At 35.6% G+C, this 21,512-nt stretch overlaps 1 protein-coding gene across 2 annotated transcripts in view; it reads left to right on the top strand.

Annotated features, from left to right (window-relative positions):
- The window catches only part of IBTK (inhibitor of Bruton tyrosine kinase), a 53,996-nt gene that overhangs the window by 21,889 nt on the left and 10,595 nt on the right, over positions 1 to 21,512 (top strand). Inside the window, exons 10-25 of one of the 2 annotated variants that reach the window (XM_068183924.1) lie at positions 929 to 1,106; positions 1,777 to 1,951; positions 2,781 to 3,374; positions 4,725 to 4,811; positions 5,722 to 5,804; positions 5,907 to 5,944; positions 7,707 to 7,800; positions 8,190 to 8,291; positions 9,047 to 9,164; positions 10,786 to 10,846; positions 11,506 to 11,633; positions 13,071 to 13,183; positions 13,765 to 13,913; positions 14,108 to 14,271; positions 15,397 to 15,489; positions 16,613 to 16,768. In XM_068183924.1, coding sequence (XP_068040025.1) covers positions 929 to 1,106; positions 1,777 to 1,951; positions 2,781 to 3,374; positions 4,725 to 4,811; positions 5,722 to 5,804; positions 5,907 to 5,944; positions 7,707 to 7,800; positions 8,190 to 8,291; positions 9,047 to 9,164; positions 10,786 to 10,846; positions 11,506 to 11,633; positions 13,071 to 13,183; positions 13,765 to 13,913; positions 14,108 to 14,271; positions 15,397 to 15,489; positions 16,613 to 16,768 — 2,333 coding nt within the window. Of the gene's footprint in view, positions 1 to 928; positions 1,107 to 1,776; positions 1,952 to 2,780; positions 3,375 to 4,724; positions 4,812 to 5,721; positions 5,805 to 5,906; positions 5,945 to 7,706; positions 7,801 to 8,189; positions 8,292 to 9,046; positions 9,165 to 10,785; positions 10,847 to 11,505; positions 11,634 to 13,070; positions 13,184 to 13,764; positions 13,914 to 14,107; positions 14,272 to 15,396; positions 15,490 to 16,609; positions 16,769 to 21,512 lie in introns of both variants that reach the window. The other variant, XM_068183923.1, reaches the window with a different exon arrangement.

Raw genomic sequence — 21,512 nt, 5'->3', positions numbered from 1 at the left:
AGCACTGCCACAGGTTGCCAGTTAAGGTTGTGAAATCACTATCCTTGGAAATACTCAAAAGCTGTCTGGACATGTTCCTGGGCAGCTGGCTCTGGGTAGTCCTACTTGAGCAGACCGTTGGACTAGACAACCTCCAGAGATCCTTTTCAATTTCAGCCATTCTGTGATTCTTAGGGCTCAAGGCAGGGGAAATGAAATAGGTTACTCAAGTTCTTCTGTCCCTTCCTTATGTGGATGCTACATAGACCTGTGCAGGTCCTTCAGTGGGAGAAAATGAAGGCCTGACTTTAGCACGGCTAATGCCACATTCGGGCTTTACCTTGCTTGGGGCTGTCTTTCAGACATGTACAGTGTACCTTGTTGGGGTCTTGCTGTGCATGCAGTGCTTCATATTCCTGAGGGTTTTGAACTTTGTGTTTGGTCATGATCTCCATTCCAAACCTAGACTGGTACAGAGAAATTTGAGAATTTTGTCAAACAATTAACAGGAAATGGTTTAAATTTCCAGTGTGCTAGCTTTGAATTTTGTCTGATTTATAAGCAAACCAGCTGGACAAATCTGTAAATTGAGAACTAGATAAAACTTGTTTCTTGACCTGACACCTCTTACTCTTCTTTTCAAGATGTCAGTAAAACCTGTCCTATACATGACTGCCGTGACAATATATCAGTATTTGGAGAAGCTTTTCGGATGCTCTTCATGAGCAAATGGATCTTGATATCATGATAGATTTTCCCTGTTTTACTTGTGGATTCTCCCTAATAGATGCTCATAACACTTTATCCTAAAATTTTGAAGAATGTCTTTCTGCTTTTATATGCAATTTTGAGATGGCATGTTCTTGTGTTTAAAAAAGTAGTGTGTAATACATAACTGCTTTTTAATGATATGAAGAATTTCCCTTTCTTTAAAAATTTGATATTATAGGTGTTTTGTTGGAAGTCATCTAACAACTCCATGAAGCAGTGTCGTTGGGTGTATGGCCGGCAAGTCTTCATGTCTGATGTTGCCTTGAATGGGAACGAAATAATGTTTGTCACACATGATGGTGAAGCCTTTACAGGGAAGTGGCTGGAAGAAGGGAAAAAAAACTCAGAAAAGAAGGGTTAGCTGTGATTTCTTAATAGTTTTTAAGTACTTTTAAATCAGTAAAAAAGTTTAATTGAATCTTTACAATCTCTAACAGTTTATGTGGCAAGTTTGTTCTTTCCTCTGTACTGCTGCTACTGTACTCTTTCCTCAGTAATACTAAGATTGACTTTGCAGCCTTCAGTTTACCTTTAGGTGGAGATTTCTGGGAGGAAAAGTACTTCTGAAGAACAATAGTAGTACAATGGTCTAGTGTAATGATCTTGTCACATATTAGATGACAAGTCTGAAGAGAATTGGTATTCAGCAAAAGAAGGAGCATGTACTTGCTTGCAGTGCTAAGTCTGTGAAACCTGTTTTCCAGTCCCTTACCTGGGCACAATTCAAGGTCCAAAACAACTTCCACCTTATTAACATGGCTCATATTACTGGAAGTAGGTCCTGGTGGTTTGTTTTTCTGCAAGGAACATGCCTGTCTCGTACAGGATAAAATTTTCAGTGAAATTGTCAGATCTCCTATATATTCTGTAAATAAGCAAGCCTGAAATCTTCAGCATGGCTTAGCCTTATTCAATTACTTCATTAATGCACATACAGAAGTAGTAGTATTGCCTTTTTGTTGTATTAATTGTATTTAATTAACAGGATCTTTCTGTGATGTGTATTCACTTTCATTTTTTTAGCAGAACCTGTATCAAGCCTTCAGCATTCTTCATGTGATGTGTCTTGTGAACATGATACAACCAGCGTGTATGAAAGAATTCGACTTCAGAAGCTGACTTTTGTCCACCGAGCTGTCAGTATTGCCACTGATCCTAGTGGCTGCAATTTTGCTGTATTACAGTCAGATCCTAAAACCAGGTATATTTCAGATAACAATAGCTGTAACTATTTTCTATGTGTGATTGAGGTTTGAATAATTCTTTTCCTAACTGTTTTTTTGGCTCATACAGAAGTTACAGGAACTACAGTTATCCACACTGCTAGAGAATGGTACTATGTTAGTAATTATGTTGAAGTTGTTACCTAAAGGCCTCAGCTTATGTATGCATAATAATAGGCAGTATTGATGTTTTATCTGAAGTGTTTAAGGCAAGCATTTGCCATGTATTTCGTAACACACTTTGAGTTCTAAATACTGTAGAAATTCACCCTTTCAGTAATTACCAATAATCAGCTTTTAAATAAAAGTGACAAGTGAATTTTGCTTTGTTTGGAAAGAAATGCATGAAGTACAATAAGTAAATAGAATACTGAACCATGTTTCTTATGCTGTCATAATAGGTTCCAACATTTGTGATAAACAGCTGAACATTAGCTTTTTTCCCTGATTGCTTTAGTTTGTAATATGAAATACAGCAAGCATTTCTGTGTTTTCATGATGGAAAAACGAGATGAAGATAAGATAGTTCTGATAATAGTGGTACAGTATAAAGGCAAAATAGTACATACTGTAAATATACTGAAGCTAGACAAGTCTTATTTATATAGTTTAATTGTGTAAATACCATATTATTACTTATTTCCGTAAAGAACAGGGCAAGAAATGTTGAGCAGTGCAGCAATGTAAGAAAAAAACCAAAGAAACCAAATGGAAACAACATTTTTTCTCTTCATTAAACATCTCTCTTCATTAAAATGTGATGAATGTTTTAAATAGTGTTTGATTATGGATTTAATTTTATTTCAGTCTCTATGAAATCCCAAGTGTGTCACTATCAAGTTTTGGAATGGATTTTGGCAAACTGTTAGATGAAACAGATGAAATGGACAGCATCCATGATGTGACTTTTCAGATTGGTACGAGGATGTACCCCGTGCACAAATACATCTTGGCCATACGCTCCGACTTCTTCAAGAAGCTCTTTGATTCCAGTGACAACCAGCTAGACACTCCAGACATCTACCGTAAAGATGAAGATGCTGTTGGATGTGATCTCTATGTAATTGAGAAGGTCCATCCAGATCTGTTTGCATACCTTCTGCAGTTCATATACACTGATACTTGTGATCTTTTGACTCATGGTTACAAGCCAAAAATCTCATATAAAGAAAAATCAGATGAATATCAAGATACTTTAATTTCTAATCTCAGCAAAATGAGCTTTGATGAAAATGTCAATGGAAACTCTGCATTTGAGATTTATAGGAATAATCAAGTGCAAGTTATAAATGAAAAACAGAAGAGCAAATCTAAAAAAGGTAAAGCTGGTGATGAAGCTAATCTCATTAAAATGTTGCAAAATGCAGCAAAGAAGTTTGGGCTCAGCAATTTAAGTGGAAGGTAGGTGAAAGGAAATGCATTTATATTTTGACAAACTCTCCATGGCACTTTTTTTATGTAGCTGACCTAAGTTTAGTTGTTATGACAATAGTGGGAATTAGAACACTGATGTTAGAATAGAAACTAGGGGGAGATGATGAGGGAATGCTGCTTATGAACTGACTGGGCTGATTTCCAGTACATATAGGAGTTTCAGGTTGGTGGGTGGTGAGCTATTCCATCACTGTTTGGGCATCACTTGTTTTGTATCTGCTCATTCTGTTAGCATTATTACTATTTTCCATTCTTTTTCTGCCCTATTAAAACTGTCTATTCAGCCCACAAATTTTACTATTTTTTCCCCAATTTTCTCCCCCATCCCACTGGTGGGTGGTGAGGGCAGAGTGAGTGAGGGAGGGACTGTGTGGTCTTTAGCCAGATGAGTGAAACCATGGCAATATCCCCTAAGACACGAGCTCTGCAGGATTTGATATCTGGTATAAATCATCTGACTTTCCAGAAAGACTGCCATAAAACATCAATACTGATTATGTTAGAGATAGCTGATGTAACTGAATTCTGGACTGTATAATTTTTACACTGTGGTCTGTAGTCTAGCAGTTTTTCACAAGATAGCAAACATGTTTAGTATAAAACAGCAAAGAGCAAATTTAAATTCTTGTTCAAATGATGTAATTTTTATGTTACATACTGAAACAAATGGAATTGAAATAAATTGTCTCTGTAGAACTGCATTAATCAGTTTTTTTTTTCCTGCATATGTCCTTTCAAAAGAGGGATATGAGCTTTTTCAGGGCAGTTTTCTTACTGTACTTCTTGCATGTACAGCCAAGATGTGAGGCTGCTGCTAAAACTGAGTTCCTAAGTAATGTTTCTGTGGTAAAGTACTTTGCCTTTAAAGGTGTATTACTCTGTAATCCACCACCAGCACTCCTGTATCTTTACCATCCTGTTCACAAGCCTCCCTGATGAATTAGGATGCTAAAAAAGCCTGTGCTGAAATTCCCATCTCTTCCCAACCACTGTGTTTGCTCAGTTTATTGATTGGTACTGATATGTATTCAATTTCTTGGTTTTTGACCCTTTAGTATTGAACTTTGGCAGTGACTCTACAGTATAGGTTTCATCTAAGATGAAATATATATCTAAGACGAGGAACGAATGTCAGTTGCATTTTACATCTGCCTTGAAAACTTTTCAAGTAACAACTGGCTTCTATTTTTTTATGATAAATCGTTTTCATATTCACAATATGAGCCCACTGAAGTACTGTTGCTTTGTAAAACTGTTCTTAATGGTTTGAACTGTACAGTAATTGTATTGCTTATTTTTAATGTTAATAATTTGCAGGTTGGATGGAGTCAGGTTAGAAAATGGAAAAATTAACGTTGTCAACAAGAAGAATGGGAACAAACCAAAGTTAAATCAGAAGAAATGGTAATTTTAAAAATCAAGTTTCCCCTACCCCACTACCTTCATCTTATGTCATCTCTTTACTTGTTAAGTAAGGACTAAGGTTGATACAGCTGCATTTTAATTTCTGGTATGCAATTGTCTCTATCATAGTAATTCAGCTTTAGAAGTTCTCTGTAGATATTTGTAGACTTGATCTGTAAATTAGTAAATGGGGATAGATTATGTGTGGTATATCTTTGTTTCTTTTTATTGTACCTTAGTGTGTCTGTGGATTAACTGTGTCATAGAATGCTAATGCCAGGAGAAATGGTTTGGGTAATCCAGTCAAAAGCAGTTTGATTTCTTTTAATCTGCTTTCTGTAGCAATAAGACTACATGGATTGGAAATAAGCAAATGCATAGTATGTTTTCTAATTTGCTTTTAGCAAAGTGGTGCTTGTTTTTTAATTCCATTGATGTGATCGAGTTACTTATACTCGAAGTCCTGAATAGTCTGTCTATATAGGAGAAGCAACATTGCATGAAAGTAGCTGGTTTCACAGAATTTGGGTTCATTCTTAAAATGCATTGTCAAGGCCTATGGTACCTCCTGATAGAGAAGAAATAGGTAAATTAACATAGACCATTTAAGATTGACTAAAATTAGCCATAATTATTTTGTTTAATCATAGCTTTTTTGAAACAGTAATTGACTGAGTTTTGAAGGAAATATTTCAGATGGAATTTTTGAAGCTGAACTTTGGACGAAGAAATTCCAGAAAGTATGGTGCCTGTTCTTTTGGGTTTATGTTCTGTGGTATTATTAAAGTTCAGGTGTGTGTTATTTCAGAGGATAAATCCTAACTTGCTAAAGTTAGCATTTAACTGTAGAGTGTACAACTTGTAGCTCTTCTAAATAGTCACAGTTCTTATGCTATTAAATATCTTCTAGTTCATACCTCTGCGATGTGACCCTGAAATCTTTAGATGGAAAGGAGTTCCCGTGTCATAAGTGTGTACTTTGTGCAAGACTTGGTATGTGTGTGTATTTTTATATATATTTATATAACATAAGTTATATTGTCTTTTTTAACTGTCATTTTATTTCATCTTGAACTGAAATGCCTTTCTTTACAGATTATTTTCACAGCATGTTAAGCAGCTCATGGATTGAGGTAAGTTTGCCAAAATCATGTGTGATGGTACATTTTATTTTGCATCAAATAAGTGACCGCTTTTCAGTTTTTCCTATAATAACATATCCTAAATACTAGGGAAAAGGATGGGTTGCATTCTTTGATTCTGTTTGCAAGAAAAAAAAACAAGCCACATTTTTGGTTACTCTGTGTTTGTACTATTGAGATTATGTATTAAATGAGAATAGTAAATACTGTATATCACAGGAAATTGCTGCTTTTATTTTAAGGGTTTAGTTTGAACTAAACTCATGGCTTTATAAAAAACCACTGACAGGACTGTTCTTATGGGATATTGCTTTGGATGAATTTTCATTTTCTTTCTGTAAAAAATAGTACAATTTACATAGTATGGAGTTTGTAATAACTTGTCATATGTACTAGTGCAAGAGAGAGCTGGATTAAGGGTCAGTGTGTAGAATTCCAGCTGACTTTTGCTGTTAAATGAAATAGAAGATATCAGGGACTATTCTACTTAGTCACCAACTGCTGTTTCAAAAGGTGTAGATCTTTAATTTGTCTTGGTTCCTATTTGATAGCTGTGTGTCAATGCCCTGGTTGTTCCTGGACATTGTAATTTGACAAAATACCACTGTTTTAACTACCTGAGCGCTACTGGTAATGTTAATGGAAAGAGAGGAATGGTCTAAGTGGAGAAGCGTTTTTCTGAGACTGAAAACTGAAGCAGTGTGCAGGAGTTCCTCGAATTTCTTAGCTTTTCAGCAATACATTAAGAACATTAAGTGCTTAAGTGAAGTACTGGCAGTTCTGCTGTGAAAGAGAACTTCACCCATCCTCCATCTTACTGAACTGCCTTTTCCTAAGTTGTCCCTGAAAAAACATATTTGAAACACTGTGAGACCAATGATTGATTTAAGGGTTTTTTTTAAAGTGTTGAGTGTCCATTTGTATAATGGTTTTGTATATCAATATGTAGTTTCCTATTATTTTGTTCGTAAACCTAAATCAACCTAAATTAATAAGTAAATATTTTGTGAAGCAAGGGCTATAGATGTTATATAAATATCGTAATGTCTGTAAGAGGTTTTTAACTGTTAAAAGGAAAATAATGTCAGTAGCAGTAGCATGTTCTAAAGCAAAGTAAATATTTTAGTATGAAACTTGGGTACCACCTGAAGTAAACCAAAGTTGTTAAGCAGCGATGAACACAAATGGTGACAATTGCATGGTTTAGTGGCAAATGTTTGATCTTATGAAAGCTTTACCTTAATGGTTAGGATGGTTCTTCAAATGGAGGGCTTGATGAGGGCCTTGTTTTCAGAGTCCTTAACTGTAGCGACTGCTTCAATATTATTGTTATTTGGAACTTGTGATTTCATTAGCTCTTTTGACCTTGAAAGGAAAGCAGTTCAGTACTTGCATAGAGGCTTCCTGTAGTTCTACTTTTAAGCAATTGTTGGTAAAGTAATATAGTCAAGGAGGATTGTTAGAGTAGATGATCAAAGTGATCAAACATGAAACTGTTTCACAAGTATTTATTCAGAAGTTTGAACAGATTTTAACTGCTTTGCTACAATCAATTCTTGATTGAGAAACTTGGACAGATTTTGTACAAATGCTTAAGTAATTGTTTAACTTTGGAAATGTGACCTTCAATCTGAGTTATTTTCTTAATATACCTACTGTCTTAATTTTGTATTTTATTCCAAGTAGTCAGCCTCACTTAATCTTTCTGTTTCTTCTTTTTTTTTTTTTTTCTTTAAATACTTCTGCCTTTTAGGCTACCTGTTCAGCTCTGGAAATGCCCATCCATTCTGACATACTACAGATAATTGTGGATTACTTGTATACAGATGAAGCTCTTGCCATAAAAGGTGCCATTAATATATTTTCAGCTGTAGCTTTTGGAATTTTTGTATTTTTAAAATAGAAATTCAAAACTTAATGTGCTTGTGTTGGAGTTACATTTAAAAAAAAATCAAAAATTTTGACTTTTTCTTTAGACTTTGAGGGGATAGCAGTATCCCAGGCCTTATTTTACCTTTTCTTTAGTTTGTTAAACTGCAGCTTTCCTTTTGCCTCCTTCTGTTGCTTCAAAAAGTGGACTGTTAGTGCTCTTCTAAGCTATTTCTTGTGCTGTGAAAATCCCGTCAAAATTTGTGAAGCCATTATATTTGTGCTTTGGTAAAATCTCATTGAAGCTGTTTGTTTTATAGTTGCTTTTGAATTGCCTCCAGTGTTTACATGATGCTTTGTTTTCCAGATTCTCAAAATGTGGAATTCATATGTAACGTTCTTGTGGTAGCAGACCAGCTTCTTATATCCAGACTCAAAGAAATCTGTGAAGTAGCCATTGCAGAAAAATGTGAGTCCTTCCACATGTACTGTGAAGGGTTAGAGAACAAAAAATGGTATTCTTAGGTCTTCTTGCCTTTTGCAGCAAAGAATTTGTGTATCTTCCTTTCAGATGATTACATTTTGATGTTCATTGCATGTCTGCTAATAATTGCTGCTTTAGTCCGAGCAATATTCTACATTAGCGTATTAGTGTGATCTTCCATTCCTTTTGCATCATCTTTACCTCATGCTCTTTAAAAAAAAAAAAAGTAAAAATTAAAAAAATAAAACCTAACCTCAATGGAATCTTCATTTCATTGAATTGAAATTTCTTTTCTTTAAAATATGATAATTCTGTTTCAATTTCTGTCCTTGTATGTAGTGTTCCCTCTCTCCTCTTTCACTCTCCTTATTTTTTCTTTTTCTGTACTAAATTGGAACATTTGGAAGTTTAACAACTGTTTATGCTATTTATGGAACTTGCTATTTTTATCTTTCTTTTTCCTTTTTGTTTTGGACTGCTAGGTTTTAATATTTTGAAACTGATCTGTTTGTAGGTTGGGCTTTTTAGTTCTGTGAAGCAGCTATTGCATACAAGCTGCTACAAAGTTACATGGAGCTTCCTATAGTTTATGGCCATTTGAGTGTTAACATTTTTTCTAGGAATGAGGTAGTATATGATACATTTCAATAACTAGATCATGCTGCACAATAATTCTTAAAATGGCTGCTTGATACTACAGCCAATTATCTAATTTAGTTTGTTGTGTTTTGTTTCTGCAGTGACCTTAAAGAATGCTGCTGAGCTGTTGGAGTTCTCAGCAATGTATAGTGCTGAACAGCTAAAATTGTCCTGCTTGCAGTTCATAGGACTCAATATGGCAGCTTTGCTTGAAGCAAGGTAAGCAGGAATGCAAATATGTTCATGTATTAGTTGTAAAATTTAAATATCCCAGAAAGGTAAAAGGATTGGAATAACTAATATGGACAGTTTAATGTTAAAATGCAGCTGAATGCTTCCAGTTTAAAGGTAGGCTCATTTTTGTCAGTTAGGGAGAGAGAAGCTAGTTAAATATCTGTACATACTGTACCAGTTCTATAGTACAAAACCATATGCTACAGTCTGGCATGAAGAGCCTCTCTGGAATTCAGTGGGCTTTAACATTAGGTCTAGTCTAGGGTTTTAAAAGCATTTTTGAAGATGCATAAAACTGCTGTGGGGCTTTTCTTTTCCCTCCATTTGGAGGTTGTTTTTTGGGGCATGGGGATTATTGTGGGGATTTTTTGTTTGTTTTAGGATTGTTTGTTTGGGTGGGGTTTTTTTTAAACGTGGTTGTTAACAATACATATTTGATTTAATACAGATTTGATTCCAAAGACGATGGGCCTGCCCACTGGTAGTCTTTTTGCTTTAATGTCTGTAGTGAGAGCTGAACAAATTAATTTATTATCCTTGCTTTCCACAGTTCTAAAGTTCTGAGAAGCTGAAGGTGTGCTCTGGCCTTCCTTCTCTTGATGCTTTTGGACAGGCCATCAAGTTGCTTCCTAAGTACATATCAGCTCTTGCTTTTCTCAGAGCAAACCTTATCAGCACTGATTGAAGTTCTTTTCTAGCAAAACCTTAAGAAAAACACCAAAAAGCGCAGCCAAAAAAAAAATCTTTCTTGTGAGTTCTCTCTGTCCTTTTTGTCAGACTTCTTTTCACTTCCAGAAGTTCTTAGAGATATGAAACAGTTCAGAATGCCAGCATTTTATTGCCATGTCACACAGTGGCTTCACTTGCATCCCAGATACAGAAGTTCATTCATATTAGCAATTTCCCGCTTCACCTCTCTATAAAGTATAAACATTCTAACCTTTGATTTTGGAGAGAAGAGTAAAAATCTAGTAATGTTGCCTTAAATATTATTTGGAATTCAGACTTGTTTCCTGTTAAGCCTATATGCGATATTCTTACTACAATTAAGAGTCTATCTAAATTTTAGTGAAAATCTGAAAGTGTTAGTATTGGGTAGAAAGGCTATTAATTTGAGAAACCCGAGACAGAACTAAGTCCTGACAGCTTTTTGCAATGAGAACTGCTCACATGGACAAGACAGTTCTGTTGAGTCAAGTTTGTTGCTGTAGTATTGTTTATTGGCATAAATGTCTATGTTGTGTGTTGTGTTTCAGTTTTTTGGAGAATTTACATAGATTTGGAGTATTTAGATACATGTCAGGAGGACAGTATGCAGAAATAGGTAAAACAATGACCAGTTCTTGTTAGCCTAACTATATAGGTCTGTTTTGGCTGTGATATTAAGTAAAGGTAGGTGGGAAGGTTGTGTATTTAATCCTGCCCTACAACAAAGGTTTTTATTTTGTATTCAGTGTCTTCCTTTAGATTCTGAAGAGCATGAATAGGTGATAATACCTGTGGGTGAGATTCATCCAAAATGTTCATTTGAATTTTTCATTAATGTGATTTTTCATAAGCTACTAAGATTAATTTGGTATTTAAGGATAAAGATAATTTTTTTTAGGACTCTGGATGTCTTAAGTGATGAAGTTGTGAAGGATCTTTCTGTTTATTACAGGAAAATGGTAAGTTGTACAACTTGAGTGTAAGCTGATTAGGTGTAAAATGAGCATAGATAAAGTTGTCTGCTTCTATTATCACTCTCAAGGAGTTCGTATTTCATTATTCACTAGCTACTGCTGCATCAGTGTTGTGTCTTTTAAATTAATTAGTTATACACATTAAACATATTAATGTTCCGTAATTAACAATTGTTGCATGGAACAGCGTAAGCAAAGCCTATGGAAAAGAGCATCCCTTACTTAGAAGAAAGGAGAAGAAAGCGGAAAAGTTCAGGGTGATTGTATAGATGTTAAGATCTATACGATGTTAACAGTAAGAAGTAAGAAGAAGAATGTGAAAATTGAAATGTAATGCAATGGTGAAAGCCAATACACATTATAATACAGTATTCTCTTACTGTAAAAGATAAATGTTTGCAAAATCTTTAAGCTTTTTTTTTGCCATAAGTTAACAATAGATGAAATATAGGCATTTTGACTCTGTCACTTAAGATACTTCTTCAATTTTGCTTAAAGATATAACTTAAGTTTATAAGCTTATTAAGTAATTAATTACCTGATCTGTGAAAGTGTTTTAAATGATGAACGGTTTTGGCCCTCTTACATAAATTTGCTAGCATACAACTTCAGTGAAACCTAATGTAATGACTTTTAAACTGCAGATTCCGGCTATGGTCAGAAGAGTAATTACTCCATATCCAGATGGACCTGACATAAGTTCTTTTGAGCCTGAAGATGGAGAGAACTTCGTATTTTTAAGGGAAGAAATGAATACAGAACAAAATTCTCAGTAAGTATTTGTTTTTCATCAATATTTTTAACAAAATAAACTGTGTGTGGCATTAATCCCCATTTGCATTGGTGCCTGACTGCATTTAAGTTCAGAATTGAAAGATTAAGAAATGAGATTTCAGAGACCATTCTCAGTTTCCTTAAGTCTTTGAAAATGTTGCAAAACTGCAGCAGAGCACTTTCAATTTAAAAGTGGCGAGTAAAGGTTGCGAAATGAGCATTCACAGCGATGTTTGGGGCTTGTGCATGTGATAAGAGTATCTGTATATGTGTGAGACCAACGGTGCAGTTCATTGTACTTCACTGAATTAGGAGAGGTCAAAAGAGAAAAAACGGACTAGTGAATGTAGTACAGATCTGTTTGAAAAATTGTGCTAATCTAAATTTTTTTATATTAACTGAATTGCCAAATGAAATACAGAGCTTTGTAGTGTGATAGGATGGCTTGGTAACAGGCTTCCAAACAGTGGGATAAAATGTCAGTCTGCAGAAGAAACTTCACCTGCAGTATTGTGTACTGTTCTGAGCACTTGTGTCAGGAAAAGTTGCACTAAATAAACTAGTGTAGCTAAGAGCTAGTAGATCAAGGAAACTGAGATGCTATTTTGTATTCAATTACAAGCCTTTCAGTGTTTTTCAAGGCTGGGTAGTAGCTTCTAGGGAATTGTGTAGTCCAAGGATTAAAAACTAGACACCCCAAGTGTAGTGTAAGGTGGTGCTGCAGTAGTGATTACGTAGTTATGTAGTTACTTAACAAAAAGCTGCTTGAAGAAGCTTTGAAATATTGCACTGTAGCTGCATTTCATGTAATTCTGAGTATCTAGTGGTTTTGTTAAAATGAAAGATGCCTTTTATTTGATTTCACTCTTTCTAATAGCATACACAGGAACACATGAAATTTGGGTAACATCACCCTGTATCTGCTTTATTGTAAAATTAGTATTATCATAATGGCAGTGGTTATGTTGGGGAAGAATGAGACCAACTGTGCCATTTATTGAGCTTCAGTAATTTAGGAGAAAGCAAGAGAGAAGAAAGTGGAGAGTTGTCTGTAATTTGCTTTAGGTCAGTTGGTGTAATTTGTAGCAGGTTTAATCTGACCTAGATGGCAGTGCCAGCCTGTGCAGCAGCTGTGTCTTCCACTGTCTCAGCAGAAGTCTGTGTGCAGTATAATAGTCCAGAGGCTAGATCTAGACTGGAAAGAATTTTTTTCTTTTCTTCCTGGATTCTTCTTTTCCCCCAAAATCATTTATGTGCCAGTGCATAAGCAGAGCAGGAGCAGGCAGCTAGTGCCAGCTGCTGAGATCAGGTACTACACCTTGAAGTATAACTGCTGCTGCTGACTGAAGAATGTGACATTGACATGGGTAGTTCTGAAGCTCAGTTTCTTTGGCTTTAATGCATTCTGTGGGTTTTTTTGTTTTTTTCCTATTAGGGAAGCCCTTTTCAAAAAAGCAAAAACTAAGGCAAAAAAGAAGCCAAGGAAACGGTCTGACAGCTCTGGAGGATATAATCTGTCAGATATTATTCAGAGTCCGGCCTCTACAGGTCAGTGGGAAAGAGATTCCTTTCAGGTATAAAAACAGAACATAAAGTGTAACATGAAACGCAGTTTCTGTATTTCAAGAAGGAAATAGTAGTATTTCTTTCCTTGTGAACACTATAATTAAATTTAAATAGTGAATTCTTAAGATTAAGGGTGTTTTTGAAAGAGTGCTTGTCATCGTACCCAAAGTTCAGATAAAAGCAGGTATTTTATCAAATAAATATAATGCACATTTTCTTATGTGGTTTTAGTAAGTGGAACATTTCTGTTAATGCATTGTGGGGTTTTTTTCTGAAACAAAGAATAAATTATCCACTTTTTACTGAGAAGATGGTAGAAGAATTTAAAGGAAAAGTGTTTTTATTTGAATATTGTGAGACAGAGGAAGAAAACTGGGAGTAATGTCATTTTGAAAAAATGTTACGGATAGCAAAAAATTTGCTTATACTTACCACTGGCTAGTATTCTGGACTAGATAAACTTCTGGTTGCTTCATCATATGGTGTGAATAATTTTTGTGTTTGTTAAGCAGTGTTTAGTCTGGCTCTCATGATTTAATAGTTCTATCTTTTCTTATTTCTAGGCTCAGTAAAACTGGATAAAACGAACTCAGTAGACTCACTTCCAGAACTCTTAACATCTGACTCTGAAGGTAGTTACGCAGGTGTGGGTAGTCCCAGAGACTTGCAGTCCCCTGACTTCACAAAAGGATTTCATCCAGAGAGGACTGAGGTTGGATTTTCTCTTAGCAAGTTTTTTGTGTTTATCTAGTCCATCAAAAGCAGAGTTTGTATTTTAGAGTCTTTCTGTGAATCTGTTGTACTTAAAATTGAGTAGACAACTTGGAAGAGTTGCTGTTTATTTGATTAAGAAAATAAAACTTAGTGTTTGAAATGTTTATTCAACAATTTCTGCCTGATCTTTAGGTGAAGGACAAAGTATGCAGTCAGGGTGTGAAACCCTCTCACCCTAACAAGGAGATGAAGTCATACAAGGGAGCATCAGCATTGACGCAGTCTGTTCCGCAGTCCATTCCCAGTGCCAGACACAACTCTGCAAGCTCTCCCAATTGGGTAGCAACCACTTTCAGGTGCAGTAATACCTACAGTCACTGTTTTACACTTGGTAGTGAAAGCTAATAATGTTCTATTCAGACTAAAAAGCTATCTGCTCTTCAAAATGATCGTACATTACATGACACGTGAACTCAAGATCCTGGTAATTTAATAAAAGGACAACATTTTGTAATTATTCATTGAGAAAAGCAATTATATATATATTATTTTTTTAATTGTTTCTACTCTGTACTTTTCTAACACCTACTTTGTTAATACTGTGTAAAATACTGGAGAGTTTTTTATAGAATCATACCATGCTTGAAGCTTTTAGAAGCTCTGCTGTACTTTGAGATTTTTTTAGGCCTTTAGACTTGAACGGGCTGTAAAAATCAACATCACAAGTTGAACTGGTACAATAAGAAAAAATTGAGTATTGTTTTTTATCTGTAAGGAGAGATGGAGGAAGTGCTGCTTGTTTTATTCCAAAGCCTGTCCTTGAATCAAGTTGTAATTACTTTAGGTGCCTTTAAGTACACATTTTAATTTATAGTTTTTTGTAAAGCTTGGGAATGTGTAGATTTAATTCATGCTTATTTCAGTGGAAGTTTAAAATTAAGTCAAGTATGAAAAAGAGACTGATACCTGAAGTTTGAGAATGTTACTGATGTTTGTGTAGCACTCTGACTGCGAAAACTGCTTTGTTTATCGTGTGAAATAATTTTAATCCTGCACTTAAAAGAGAGAACTAATTCAACCTTCAGAGCTGCAAGCAGTGCCTTTCTATAACTTAGCATGAGCATTTGACTACTAAGTATCCTTATTTACCTATTTAATTTTTTTTAAGTAATCTTAGCTTTAGGTATCTAATTTTTTTAGGGTTCTAAATTTTTCAAGTAATCATAGTCCACATCTTTTTTGTTTCTTATTATAATGAGTCTTGAAAGTATTTTTTAGTGTGCTCTTAAATATGTATATATTTATAAAAGTTTTGTCAGAAACATTTTATTTGAGGTTTGCCATAATTGAGGAAACAGACATAAATTATACAACCAGTTACCAATCCTATGTATGATTTAGAGGATTTCAGTGAAGGATGGAACTGTGGATTTTAAGTAAAAATCAGTGCCTTGTAAGGTAACTTTTTATTTTTCATATAGCCCTGCCAGCCCTCCTGCTATGGATCTGAGAACCATCATGGAAATTGAAGAAAGTATGCAGAAATGTGGAACCATGCCAAAGGCAAATTCAAGGTTGGTAAAAAACCAAAATCTATAAAAAAGTGTGATAGGCCTAGGTTGTTACAAATTTACTTAGTGGTTTAGGCCATTCAGTTTAAAAAAAGCAGGATAAAAGTTGTCCTATTTGGTTTTGAACAGCTTTGTTTACTTCATTATGTTGTTTTTTTTGAGCATACAAAATGTATCCCTTTATTTTATTCTAGTCTTGTTTTGTCAACTACTGCAAAAGAGCGAGTGAGCTAGTGTCTTAAATAAGTGGCCTGTCCTGCTGAGCCTTTCTGTTTCCGACCAAAAAGAATTAATTCTTGTCCCTAGGATGCTGGAAATTACTTGTGCATGAGTACTGGATTTGAGAAGTTCATTTCTTGTCTTGCATTCTCTGACCTCTCCCAGAACTCATGTCTTGATGTTGACAATTCTTCAGACAGAAGCAAGTGTGGTTCCTTCTTGTAGAAGCATCCCAAAAGACACAAGGAGATAAATGTGCTTTTTTACAAGGCAGTATATAAAAGTTAGCGTTGTTTAAGTGGCAACATAGGGAAGAGAACAGGAGGTGACTCTCATTACCTTTGAGGTGTGGCTTTCCTATAAAGGAGAGTTAAGACAGTACTCATGGAACCTGGTAAAGGCTTGCTTGGTAGATAGATCCAGAAACTGCAAACAAAACAGCCAAGACTGAAGAATCCAAATAGCTTAGAAAAGAAAATTATTACAGATAGAAGAAACGTCTCTATGCTGTTGTATACATTTTTTTCTGCATGAATATTTTTGGTTTAAGGGAGCTAAGCTTGACAATCTCTAAAAAATCACAAGACTAGAAAATAGTCGTCATTTGGTAGTAGTCCTCTTTTGGTGACTTGATTCCTATTCTGTGTGTTTTCATTTATGGACATCTATGTGAAGAATATTTCTATGACGTGTTCTTTCTGTCACTCTTGATATTAATTGATCCTTTTTTTTTGCTTCCCGGCCATATGAGCCCTTGCCCCCCACCCTTTCCTTTTGGCACTCTAAGCAAAGTATTTTTGTTTAGGAAAGAAGTTATTTCTCAGTTTAATTTGCAGGATTAAAGGTGAGTCATCTCAAAGGACATGCATCTTACAACTTCTTTCTTTTCAATGTCCATTCAAAGCAGAATGATGTTTCATGGAATCAAGCTTTCTCAGAAGCAAAGGAAAATGATTGCCCTGGCAGCAAAAGAGAATGGAGCAGTAGGTAGCAGCCTGGAGCCTACCGCTGCAGTAACTGCACCACCTCCACCCACAAAAGTTGCAAAACTAGGGAATGCATGGTATGTTATAAATCAAATATTTTTTTTTTTGAGAGTTTTTACATTGAATAGGCAGACTGAACTATTTATATCTACATTTGGAAGTAATCTAGAAATTCCATGGGGTAGGGAAGTGCAGGGGTTGCAGTTTAACAGTTCTTTGAAATTTTGCTGTGAGTCAGAAGACTGCATCCCATCTGGTGCTTTCCTGTGTATGATGTTGTATTTGCAGATGGTGTCCAAGTAAATCATGGAAGAAGAAGATTGAGAACTAGCTCTGAAACTTAGCTAGGAAGAGGTTATTGAAAACCATTATGAATGATGTTTTTTCTCTGTCAAAACCAAAGGAAAATGTTAGCCCTTCCCAGGGAAGGTGTGGAATGACTTTGGACTAGAGGAAAATTGACCCAAATTAGGGTAACAAAGTTATCTAGGTGTCTTGGAGCTGGAGGGAGCTTTGGATACTTCTAAAAGTTTTTATGGTGGAAAGATGCACAGGGGTTTAAAATTACTTTGAATGCTGATCACATACAAATTAAGGGTTTGAGTTAATATCATAGTATCGAATGCAAAATAGTTTATCATCTGTTCAGTGAATTAGGTTTATAACAAATGTAATAAGGTGCTAGCCCAAGTTATGCTTTGTACTTCACTTATACTGTTGGTATTGGATAAAAACATAAACAAAACATGTAGAAGTTTCAAATTATGTATATTTAATGGGTTTGATTATCACGGGATTAATACTTATTTGCATGCTCTAAGCATGAAATAAACATTCATTTCAAGTTCACTTAAGTAAATGTGGCCATTTCTCCAGTTTTACCCATTCAAGAAGGTCTAGACTTTTATTGAAGATTACATTTGTACTGTTTCCCTAAAAGGACCATCAGTCTCTTCTCTCTGTAGCTTACTTGGCTGTACCTCAGTGGGAGCAAAGGTTTCGGCATACACATCACAGTCACTCTTGAGCTTTCTGTCTTCGCAATTGATTTTCATCCATGTACACCTGATACTAAAATTTAGGGTCTCCTTTACTCCCCCAATTCCTTAAATTTGTTATGATATAATATTGGGAAAAGCCCACGATTTTATTTTTAAGAGGAAAGACAATGAGTTGGTTTGCACTTAAGGATTCAGACTCTTCCTGATCTCTGGACAATAACTGAGACCTAGATAAAAGGAGAAACAAGGTTTGTAAGATTCATCTTCTGAAGTCTAGTGAGTGGATGAATTTGTGTCCTTAAAACTGGTCCTCTCAAATGCTTTGAAGAACATGCTACCTGCTTTTTGCAGGTGATTTTACAGGTCAAGCAGCAGGTTAATTATTTGCCTTAGCTAATGGAGGTGTCACAGGGCTGAGGTGTTACAACTCTGAGGCTTAAAATTTACTAGGAGAAATTGATGGTTGAATCACATGTTGATGAGCACAGCAAACACTGATTCATTCTATCCTTTATTATATTAAAAAAAAAGTAATACTCTATCTACTATTTGTAATCTCACTACTAATGTTATAATTATCCATGAGGACAATGCCATATAAAAATTCTATAAAATAAAGTCAAAATTGTTTATAGAAATAAAATGAAGGTGAAGGAGAATATCCTTTTATCAGGTGCAGTGACAAATTATGAAGGAAATCCTGAGGCACCTGATGTCTTCTTTGACTCAGTCAAAGAATGAGTCATTCTCCAGGTCCCCAGCCCCATGGGCTGGAATGAATCCCCCATAATTTAAAGGGGGTCAGTGATGTGCTACACCTCTTAGACACACACAGGTCCATGGGACTGGATGAGATCAACCCAAGGGTACAGAGGGAGCTGGTGAAGGTGACCACTGAGCCACTTTAAATCATTTACCAGCAGCCCTGGTCAAATAGAGAGGGCCCTGGTGTCTGGAGGTGAGCCAGTATGAGACCCATTCAAAGAAGGATTGGAAGGAGAATGTGGGGAACTATGGGCCTGTCAGCCTGACCTCAGCTCCAGGGAGGCTTATGGGGCAGATCATCCTTAGTGCCTTAACATGGCATGTGCAGGACAACCAGGTGGTCAGGTCTAGCCAGCATAGGTTTAAGAAAGGCAGGTTCTGCCTGAATAGTTTGACTTATTCATATTAGTCATCTGCTCTCTGATAGATAATTCTTTACCCTATTGAGTGTTATTTAAACTGCAAACTGCCTATAAATTCTTTCTCGCTTTTAAAAAGCAAATAAAGACTGATTTTTGAATATCCCTCGATAAATGTCTCCAAAAAGTATCTTGTGGTCTTAAGGTTCTGATTAAAAAGTTTCTGGAAAGAGCTGGGTCTACTGTGTTACACAAACCATCCTAGGTGGAAAGGCTAGGGTATATTTCAGGAGGATGGAATCCAATCTAACACTCGTGGTCACCATGCGTGATTCCACACGTTCCTCCTGCGTTCCTCTGGCTGCCGATCTGGAAAATACCGTTAGCTCAAAAGTTCAAGCACAGAACCAGTGGGAGCTATATGAAATTTTAAAATTAGGCCTTGCTGCTGGAAGAAAACATTTATTGAATAAACTTCAAGCTACTTTAGGCAAGCAATCAATTACTTGATTGCCGCTGCTAGTTGTTCAAAGTATTTTTGTGTGTAAGGTAGAATGGTTGTGTTACTCATCTACTCTAATATTATATTTGCAGAGTTAGTCTGTAAATTCACAGTGGACTATTAGTTGACTGCATTTGGCAGTCGATTGAGCTTTCCACACTTGCAATATAGTCAAAGCCACAGAACTTGTGTTCCAGTGAAATCAGATACTCAACTTGGATGCTGAATGTGGTGAAGCACACTTGCCAGAAGGGTGTGGGACCTTCTGGCTTTTTTAGGTTGACTGAAAGTCTGTCATACACTATGCCCTACCTTTTCCTCTAAGAGAAACCTTCAGCTTTACAGTTTTTTGGGAAACTGAACCTTTGTTTCTTCCTTTGAAGAAAACTGAAAATTAGAAGGAAAAAATAAAATAGTGCTCTAGTAATACTTTGAAAAAATGTCTAAAGTTAACTGCATGTTGACTTTATTAGTTCTCTAAACCCACTTTGATCAAGGAAGTAGGAGTGTTGCTTACTTGTTTTGGGCCTTTTTTAAGCTCAGGAGAGTCTGTGGCTTTTCAAGACCAGAGGCACGAAGAAATATGAAGTCTGTCTTGAGAATTAACAATTGCGTATCCTGATGTCTAGGTTGTCAGGTTGACGGTATTCCAGCTTACAGTAACATCAGCAGCTGTTTTGGAGCTCCATGCTTTGATGGTTTGCAGTTACATCTTAGAGAACCATAGTCATACTCCACTTTTTTTTAAGTATAAATTAGTTTTTCTAATTTTGCAAATTAGATAAAAATGTCAATTTATCAGACAGGACAAACTGAAATTTAGAGTTGTTACATGTTAGGAAAATTTTGTACCGCTTTTCAAACAAATAATTTTAAGCTACAAATAATTGTTTTGGATAGGTTCACAAACTGAGAGTGACACAATTGATTTTTCTGGGAGATGTTGTTTGTGGATGTTTTTTTTTTTGGCTCTCTGTTCCAAGTGGATCTGATTGCAGTACAGCATTTTTCCATTTTTCATGGAAGTGGGTAAATCAAATCAAAGCAGGCTACTTAAAATATTACTAGCAGAAGCAGCTTCTATGATAGCAGATCCCATGGGCCATATGCATACTCAGTATAATAGGTTTAGGGGAGCTCTGGTCAAACACTTGCCTGAACTTCTGTGTGCCAGCTGGTTGTAGGAGTAGAGGATGTGCAAAATGACTCCGAGTCCCTTTATCTGGAGGGTCCCATTCTGCTTTCTGTGTCTTCTGTGCTGCTTATCCAATATTTAAATAAAAGAACAAGATCCAAACTTAAGCCAGGGACTAACATCAGACATCATACATAGATTTCAGATGCTTTTGTTGTAACATTTCAGATACAATGTTGTGCTTTTAAAATTCATTCATCTTTGTTACCTTAAATTGTGTCCCACCTAGATGTAGCTTTAAAGTCTTTGACTTGAGATGCTGCTCTTTTTATGGCAGTTGCACAAATAATTGGCATTTTATAAAAAGCTTGTTTTACTTCTGTAGTATTTATGAAGAATTAATTCCAAAGCCTTGATAGGTAAGAGAAGAACTCATGGTAACTGCCTTGAATTCTGTAAATAAAAAGGTTTTGGGTTTGGAAAGTGTTCATGATACCTAAGATGCTAAATTGCTATATTTTCTTACTGGTTTATTTTTGAAAGATAATATGCAGGCTCTAATTCAGTAACTTTTGCTTGGATAAGTAAAAGAAAATGAAGGATATCAGTTTTATTGAACTTCACTGTGGATTAAGGGATTTATAGAGCCTCAAGCAGGTTTGAGTAACTCATTCAGTATTTTGGGAAGAAAAAGTCAGGTATACTTGACTTTCATGGTGTTAAACTGCCTGTGTTAGACCAACAGTACCTGGAGCATTGTGATTTATGAAAATATTTTTCAAGGACTAGCACTGTTAGAAAAGGTACAGCTTATCTAAGATAAGCCATCTGTGAAAAAAAAATACTTTTTAATAGGATGAGGTGCAGGAAGTAGGTGGCGGAGTGGGGTTTGATTTTTTTTTTTTTTTTTTTAATTTTAATGAAATTTCAAAACTACTGGCTTCCTCTGTTCTCATAGATATTTATTTCCTGTTCTTTGTATGACCCAGAATGACTTGTTTTAACACATGGGGTCTAGCGGGGTAATGGTGGTATACAAAACCCAAGTAACAATGTATT

This window comes from Anomalospiza imberbis, chromosome 3, assembly GCF_031753505.1.
Source record: "Anomalospiza imberbis isolate Cuckoo-Finch-1a 21T00152 chromosome 3, ASM3175350v1, whole genome shotgun sequence".
Lineage (NCBI taxonomy): Eukaryota > Metazoa > Chordata > Aves > Passeriformes > Viduidae > Anomalospiza > Anomalospiza imberbis.
Note: the sequence above shows the minus strand (reverse complement) of the source record. Positions and strands in the feature narration are given on the sequence as shown.